This window comes from Triturus cristatus, chromosome 1_1 (assembly GCF_964204655.1).
Source record: "Triturus cristatus chromosome 1_1, aTriCri1.1, whole genome shotgun sequence".
Taxonomy (NCBI): domain Eukaryota; kingdom Metazoa; phylum Chordata; class Amphibia; order Caudata; family Salamandridae; genus Triturus; species Triturus cristatus.
The window spans coordinates 1,303,744,028-1,303,753,247 of record NC_140579.1 but is presented as its reverse complement, the minus strand read 5'-3'; the positions used below and the strand labels follow the sequence as shown (position 1 = coordinate 1,303,753,247).

Below are 9,220 nucleotides of genomic sequence, written 5' to 3'. Positions count from 1 at the left end.
TAAAAAGCCATTCTCTGGTTTTTGACAAATAGTCTAGATAGGGCATAGGGGTGATGTAGACTAGAAAATCGAGGAGACTGGGGAGAAATTTGCAAGGTTTAAAACAAGGTGACATCAATGTTCTCGCTCTTTGTGTACACAGGTTAGTATGTAATAAAGCACTTCATTCTGTCAATAATTTCTTTAAATATAAATAGACGTGCTATCATTTAGACAATACACTGCAATTGGAAATTATACGTGAAATATTACAGAGTCTAATCTAACTAAATGTTCATCTTTTATGATGGTCTTAGCTAATGCATTGAAATGGGTGGGGCCTCAACAATTCCTTATATATAAAACTACACAAAACAATATTGCACAAAGAATATACATTGGAGACATTTCGGAAAAAATAAAATATACATATATTACAAAAAGTACTTATTGGTTCTGTGGTCCCACATCAAAAGAGTTTAGTTTGTGTATCATACAGCACAAAGATAATGTTTCTACTTTACTTCAAATGAGGAACAAAACGCAATCCTTACAGACAGCATGCTCTGGATGTCGCAGTCTAGACCAATACGTGGTGAAGGGAATGAATGGATTTTCCTTGTTCTACATAGGTTTATTACCAAAATTCCTAATTTACAATCTAGATCACAGTACAAATGTACTTTGTGAGTACATTACTTACAGGTGAAGAAGTATCAAACACATAAGTATGCAACCGAGCATTGGCTTAGCATTCGATGTGGGTAGAGAAATAAACTAAGATGCAACAGCACAGGCAAACCCGATACACCAACACATACTGGTGGAACGTCATAGGCAAATACAGATGAGGCATAAGCAGAATAAAATAGAAAAATTTGAATAGCTGTTGAGCAGCTGAGGATCATAACTAATTTCCAGCATTTTATATATTCCGCCGACATCAAGGTTCACTGGAGTTGAGCACTCGTCTGACAACAGAAAGCTTGTAAGACAATAATGCCAAATTCTCCACTGTGCATGTAAATCAAATCTGCCTTTAGTGCTCAAATAGCAAATGTTTTCGAAAGAACCACACATCAAAGCACTGTTACATCCCAACACAAACTGCTGTACACAGTGTTAGGCCGCATCAAACTAGGCTTCACAAGTTCTTGACCTTACAACTATGCCCGCCCTCCCTCCCTCTCCTGCGATGCACAAAAGCAACCTTCGAGATAAATTAATAAAAAATGCTTACAGATTTAAAACTACATACAATTAAAAGACAAGTGCTTTACCTAATGGAGTCAACCGTATGAAGAAAGTTTGATGATTTTATAGTTAATTTGGAACGATTATACTACCATTGACCCAACAGGTCAATCATCTACAGATCCATCAATCAGAATCTCTTCACCCCTGGTTTAGATCATTGCCTCGTTCCTTAAAACAGAAAGAAGTGGCAGGCCTCGGCAAATTAAAAATGCAATCATGCTCATTAAACTTTTCATAATCTGGGTAAAAAAGATTTGCCTGGCGTTTGGAATGTCACCTTGCCTTAGAAAAACAACAGGCAGGATATTTCCAAATAAAAATTTAACATAAGCCGGTTATAAAACTATTAACTTCACAAAATTTTAAAAAGGTCATTTTTAAAAATGCTTTGCCGTGTGTGGTTAAGCAGGAGAGTTGGGAACCTCTTGTGTGATGTGCTGTTCAACGGACGAAGGGAGTGGGCTGTGCCAGCAGATGATCCACTAGGAATAGTCTTGTTGGGGATTTGGAGGGTGATGCCTGCGCCTGCGCAGTGGTCTCGCAGGGCTCGGTTTTTACGCTCACACTCTGAGGCTCCTGTTGTGTCTCGACCTTTGCAGTAACGTCCGATTCACGCTCTGTACCGTCCATGGTCTGCGGGCCTGCACCGGCTGACTGATACTGTTTCAGCCGTATGTGCCATGCCAAACTGCAAACAGCAGACACAGTCTTAAACTGATGGATTACATTTCTGGGAATAAAGTAAATGTCATTGTCGCACAGCTGAATTCTTGCGTAACGAATACCTTCACGTCTCATTTGATTGAGCTTGGCTTCATCAACCCATTGAACGCACTACAACAGAGTAAAAAGATGCAACAATTTAATATTTAGAAAGGGTCTTGCGCAGAAATTGAATATAATGCACAAGAGATGAATAGGGCTTAGAAGTGTTTGATATACATTATATTTAAGTTTGTGTTCTACACAATGCATTTTATTAGAAAGTCACATAAATATCACCCCATTATTTGAGGTTCTTGATAATCTTCAAGGAAGGCTATGATTTTCTAGCTTTCTCTGTTCAGTGATAAATGTAAGAGTCCACCAGTGGCATACACAAATGCTCAGAAAACTATCGGTTAAGGGTTAAAAGTAACCCTGGGCGTAGTTTGCGTAGTAGCGCTACGCTCCGCGAAGTGCACTACGCAAGTTATGCGTAGCTACGCAAGCTGCGTAGTGCGGTAGGGAAAATGCTGTTCGCACTAATTGCACAGTGCCGGATGCTTGTACGCACTGTGCAATCATTGCAAACGGCATCTTGCACAGTGCAAGCAGTCGTTTTCTGCAGCTCGAGTAGATTTGTACTAGAGCAGCAGTTCTCAACGCGGACTGGTAGTTTCTCATCGCGAGCGGTCGCGAGCATATGCGACCACTTGCAATGAGAAGCCTGACCACCCCGTGTTGAGAATCTCGCCGGGAGGTTTATTTTCCACGCTCGCGATCGGCAACTTGATGTTGCTGATTGTGAACGAGGAAAAAGTCTCGCCAGGATGTCAATTTGCTCGCTTGCGGTCGCCAACTTGACATTGAGGACCGCGAGTAAGCAAAAAATACCCGCTATGCGATTTTGCACTGTGCTACATGCAATTCGCGTAACACAGTTGCGCAAACTACGCGAACGTAGTCCTACGCCCAGGGTTAGTTATAAACAGAAATCCTGCCGTTATATAGAGGCAAAAGCCTTTTGCCGTCGCTCTACACAAAATACTCATGTTAAACGAACAGTCACGGAGTAAACATCCCTGAAGGATGAAAAGGTGGGTGGATGATGGAACTGAAGGTATGGTTTTAAGCACATGCTAAAAATAACACAGGCTAAATGGAGTTTTGTGTCCCAGTGCTGGAATGCTTAGCTGTTCCTAAAGCGTAGTTTGTGTAGAATAAAAGATCCTCCAGCTTAGTTCTAGCTCCCTTTGCACAAATGTGGCAACTTTCTACATTTGTACAAAGGATTTAGAAAAATAAAACGACTTGCAACAGAAACCCACAACGCCTGCTAAATGAACCTTCCTTTTTGGGTACTTACTATTGTTGATCTTGAGTATTGCCTCCCATCAGCCGTTTCTTTTCATACGAAAATGCACCAACTCTAGCACAAACTATTTCTGGCACCTTACTCAATGGAATATCTGCAAATACTCACCTCCTACAAATTACTAAGCTGATAGAACAAACAAATGCGGATCTCTTCTCCATGTTGGAAACCTGCTTAAATGGCTTGTCCCAAAACGTCATGGGCTCCCTCCTCCCAGCAGGATACTCGATCAGAAGATCAGTCAGACAGGGTAAAATTGGGGTAGGAGTGACAATCTCCGGATAGTCTCTTTGGTCATCTACCCCTCATTCAAATGCATGAAAATGGCACTGGTTGCAAATCTTTCCTTAACTATCTATCTCCATGGACTCTACAGACCATCAACACCCTCCAATGACTAAATGGAAGACATCTCTAGGTATGTCACCCTCAACCAGATGCTATCCCCAAACATCTACATGGGAGACTTAGACTGGAGGGATCCAAAATCCTACCTCCAGCGAGGACTACAAATTATTATGATTCTGCAATACCTCATTCAAAGATCCACATACATACTCATAACAGAGTAAAAATACTAGACCTCTTAATTACACTAATCGAAGGCTGCACTTGCCTTCCTCTGCTGAAGTAGATTAGACCAATCAGTTGCCACTACAGATCAGCTTTCCGATAACCAATCTTACTCAAAAGACACTTACTAAAATCAAAGCATGGGTCAGGAACTGCAAATTATTCACAGCCGAGTCTCTGAAAGAAAACCTACTACTTATGCTCAACTGGATTAATACGGAGGACCACATAAATGTCATCTGCACCCAATACACGAAAATTATTGAAGAATTCACCAACTTTTCATCCCTAGCAAAACGAAAAGCTCAGAAACACACTCCCAGTCAACCCTTGGTTCAATGAAGCCTTACAAAAGAGTAAAAATAAATAAATATCAAATGACTTGAAGGAATATTGTAATTGCATTTATACAGCTCTTACTGCCCTTTATGAGGCGTCGAAACACTTTCCGGCAAGTAGCACGCTTCTCCGGAACCCAAAAAGTATTAGTGGTGAATTGGTATAAGGAAATATGAAATTGATTTGAGCACTGGACATGAGAGTCTGTTAGTTGGATTGAAAAGGATAGTGGAAGGATAAAAGTGTTTATTTGGAGATCATAGCAGTAGGAGGAGGTTTGGAATGAGTAAAGGAGAGGGGGAAGGGGAAAGAGTCAGAGGGAATGGTTTAGAAATGCTTGTTTGGGAGATATGAATAGTAAAAGAGGTTTGAGATGATGGAAGGAGGGGTAGAGAAGGGAAGAGTCTAGAAATTGTTATTTTGGGGGTCATAGTAGTAGAATGGGGTTTGGGATGAATCAGTGGAGGTAGAGGATATATTGAGAGTGGTATAGGGTGAGAAATAGGGTAGCGCATTGGAGAGAGAAGTATAATTAGTTTGGGATGATTCAGAGAGTGGAGGTAGAGGAAATATATATATATTTAATAACTCTTTTTATTAAGCATGTTCGAAAGACAAGCGTAATAGGTCCCTCTCTGGGGGCCTGTACATTTCTAGCCTTGAGTCTAACCAGCTATGGCCCAACTTAGTGCAAGGTGTGCATTTTATAGCATCTACCAACGCATACATTCAGGCCTGAAAAAAACTGTACCCTGCAACCCAGAATACTTGACCCCTACCTTAGGGCCGTCCCCCTGTACTGTATCCAGAATCCTCAAATCTTATCAAATTTAAGGGGACATCCACGATATACCTGGCGTTCTGCCAGCTGACACCAGTCAAGGTGGTTTTCTAATTCCTGGACCGTGGGGAGGGAGGGGGAGGACTACTCTCTCCCCCGACTCTGGCTAAATTTCGCTTTATACCCAAACGGCTATGGCGAGCCACAGAGTAGGGTATTTGGGCCATTTCTCCTCTCTAGTGATATCCAGGATAAGCTATTTGGCCTCCAATGGGACTATAGGTCCTGTGACCACATTCAGCACCCCTGTGGCCACACTCCAGAAATGTTGGATTATTGAGCAGCCCCAGATCATATGGTAGCAGGTACCTGGTTCCCCATATCTCTGGGCACATGCGGCCGATGCACATCTGCCTATCTGATGTAGCCTGGAACGGGAGAAGTAAGACCTATGCAACATGTGGCGTTGCACCAGGCAGAATCGGACTTTAATGCTTATTTCTCTAGGTCTTTGCAGGCCCTCCCCCCACTCCTCAACCTCCAGGGGGCCCACATCTCCCACCCATGCCTCACATAGTGAAAGAAGAGGGTCGAGTGAGTTGTTCATAATTTTTTTGTAGACTAGGGAATCTGCCTTAATCAGCATGGGATCTAGGAGCAGTCGATCCTCCATGGGGAAGTAGTCAGGGAGGTGTTTCTCCCTTGGGCAGGTGGCACCTCAGCGCATGTCTTAATTGCAGGTATCGAAACATCTACTTCTGTTTCAGGGCATATCCCGTCTGAAGCTCAGCAAAAGTTACCAGTGATCCCCCTCTCTGGACATCTCCCAGCTTGTCTACTCCTATCAAACTCCATTGTGTGTGGTTTCGCAGTTTCTTCACCTTACCGAGAGGGTTACCATTGCAAAGAGGGGTTTCAGCAGTCAATTTATCCTCACCACCCCAGGTGTCGATAGGTCGCCAGCCAGGCTTGCACCACCGGTGGGGTGTGGAACAGAAGTGCACCTCCCTTCACCCTTCCCATATAGGACGGCCAGGTATCCCAGGTTGCCCATAGCCCAGTGGTTCACTCTGTAGGCCGGTTAGTTCCTTCCACCAAACACCCAGTCGTTCACCGCTATCAGCTGAGATGCCCAATAGTAGGCTTGGAGGTCTGGGACCGCTAGACCTCCATTAAAGACTCCAAGCTGTAGTTTCGCTTGGGACATACGCAAGCTACCCCGGTCCCAGAGTAGCGACTGTAGCGCACTGTTAACCTTACTGAAGAAGCTGTCGGGGACACAATATAGGGGGTGTTTTGGAGCGTGTATAGCATGCGGGGGAGAGTCATTTTAAAGAGCACAGCTCTACCCACTAAGGAAATCATCAGTGTCCGCCAGTGGGTAATGTCTGCCTGGAAACTATCAAATTGGGGGAGTACGTTGTGCTGTAGGAAGTCCTCCTCGCTTCTGGTCACGTGGACTCCCAGGTAGCGAAAACCTCTGTTTCTACACAGGAGCGGGGCGGAAGGACTAGCTTTCCCCTGGAGATTGGAAAGATCAGGGTCTTATCCCAATTCATTTAGTAACCCGAATAGCTATAAAATGTGAAGAACCCATGGGATAGAGAAGCGGGCCTTAACTTGTAGAGCAGGATACAGTCCATGTACAGGGGGATCCTTTCCTCCTACTCCGCCTTCAATTCCCCAGATCAGGGCATCTTGGCGCACCCAAGCTGCTAGGGGGTCCAGGGCCAGGGCCAAGATTATCAGCGACAGGGAGCAACCCTGTCATTGCCCCTGCCTAAAGCGAAGGCTCGCTATATGGATCCATTCACACGTACACTTGCCATAGGAACATTAAATAATAAGCAAACCCATAAACATTTAGGGCCAAACTCCAGTTTAGGCAGGACTACGAAAATGTAGCCCCATTCAATGCTATCAAAGGCCTTTCTCGCATCTAAGGAGAGCACTGCCGATTCCTCCTCATCTGATTTCACAGTCATGTACATCACTTTGTATAGGCACCATAGGTTCCGGCGGGTGCTCCATACCTGCATAAAGCCGGACTGGTCCGGGTGAATCGCTGATGTTACAACTTCTGTCAGTCGATTTCCCAATGCCTTGGTCAGTACTTTGGGTTCCATATTGAGCAGGAATATGGGGTAGTGTGAACTACAGGCAGTTGCGGACTTGCCTTTCTTGGGTATCACCACAATTGGGGCTGTTTTCTGGTCTGCCGGGAGGGCCCCTGCATTCCTCGCAGCCAGGAACATATTAAGGCAGCGAGGTGTGATCTTATGGGTTACACATTTAAACAATCCAAGGGCGAGGCCATTAGGCCCTGACGCCCAGCCCATCTTGAGTCCACTGAGTGCCCATTCAATTTCCTCTACTGTCAAGTCCCTATCAAGGTTCCGTTCTTCCTCTAAGAGGACTCATAATGTTAGGGTCTCCAGATGCTCTGCAGTCTCCCCATGTCCTATAGGACGCTGATGTGTTTATGTTCTCGTAGTATGTTGCAAATGTCTCCGCTATATCCTAACTCACCGTGTGTACTCCCCTTGTGATAGTGTAGTTCCTTGACTCAGTTCCTGATTCTATCTCGTTTGCCCAGCCAGGATATAACCTTGGTAGCCTTGTCGCCCACGTTGTACTGTCTCCTCTGAACTGCTAGAGCATGGGCCCGCGAGGCGTTCTCAGCTATGTCGTTCATTTCTCGCTGACATAAGACGCAAGCGGTAAACCAGGTCTGCCCCTGGGACCTCCCCCCTCAGTATTTTGTCCTCTAAGGATTTGATCACCCTTTCCAAGGTCTGATATTGTGCCATGTCTTCCTTTGACTTGAAGCCAATAAGAGCCTGGGCATGTCTACCTTGTAGGCTTCCCAAAGGGTACAGGGCGAAGCCACAGACCCTTCATTATGTTGGTAGTAACGTTCAATACCCTCCACTATCTGGTCTCGACAAATCAGACAGATCCAAGTCTAAACTGGGGCCAGAAAACTGTTCAAAACAGATATTCGAAACTCAAACGCAAACTGCCTCCAGAATCAAATCTCCCAATCACAGAACCCTTACCAAACCTTATACAATATCATCAGAGAAAACACAAAACAAGAAAGAAAGTCCGGCAACTCAAGACAGAAGATCTCTCATAAATAATATAAGAAATGCGACCCACCCCTTACTTCAGAGATACAATACCATCCAAGTCAAAGTGATCTTCAGCATGCTCGCTCCAATCTAGCTCAAAATAATGAACATATCTATCCCAAGGTATGTTCACCAACAATGTAAAACTGGGTCCAATACCGTTGATACTAAAGAAACCAAATGCCAACCTCGAAATCCTTGAAAAATTCAAACCAGTCAGTAACCTTCCTTGATTAGGAAAAGTCACTGAAAACAGGTTGCTCTCCAACTAAACAAACAATTACTTACTTTCCAATATCCAATACGGCTTCAAGGAAGGCTACAGCATAGAAACTCCAACAGCGAAAATACTAAATGACTAGTACCCCATCCTCGATGAAGGAAAAGCCTGTCTTCTGGTTCACTTAGAATTATCAGCTGCCTTTGACGCAATGCCTTCTTAAGGCCATGAAACTTAGAATGCATCTCAAATGGACAGTGCCAAGCTGGTTCCAACCCCTGATGAGCAGATCCACCTGGTACATTTTGTTAATTATACTTCAGGAAAGGCCTTCCTCTTCTCTCCTTTCCTGCCATTCTTCTCTGCGCCTTCCCTTACTCTATTTTCCCTTTTCTCTCCTCTATCTTTTTATATTTAAAAAAACGAATCTTTTTGTTATATGCATTTTGATCTTAGAATTGCAATTCTCTTTCATCTATGACTTTTTATTACCAATGTGATCTCTGGTTGTATTGCTATTTCCATTTTCAATATAAACATTTAAAAACAAAAAATACCTCAGTAACTAAAAGAATGACCTGCGGCATCCCACACAGCTCCACTCTCCCCCATTGTGATTAAATCTGCCTGTAGAATCTCTTGAACTGCTTTTAAACAACACTGGCATAAACGTAACCAGTATGCGGATGACACACATCTATATTTAAAACTATCTTTGATACAAGACTTGCACACTCTGCTAACAGGCTCAGAAATAATTCACTGATGGGTGGAAACTAAGCCCGTCAAAAATGAAAATCCTAATCTCCCCAAAACTCCCCTCCAAAATCAAACCTACTCTACTCACCAACATATCTTTA

At 43.7% G+C, this 9,220-nt stretch overlaps 1 protein-coding gene across 1 annotated transcript in view; it reads right to left on the bottom strand.

Annotated features, from left to right (window-relative positions):
* Positions 1-387: 387 nt before the first annotated feature.
* The window catches only part of RSBN1 (round spermatid basic protein 1), a 355,192-nt gene continuing 346,359 nt past the window's right edge, over positions 388-9,220 (bottom strand). The window contains 2 exon segments of the mRNA XM_085653112.1: positions 388-1,680; positions 1,682-2,070. Coding sequence (XP_085509238.1) covers positions 1,638-1,680; positions 1,682-2,070 — 432 coding nt within the window. The 3' untranslated portion in view covers positions 388-1,637.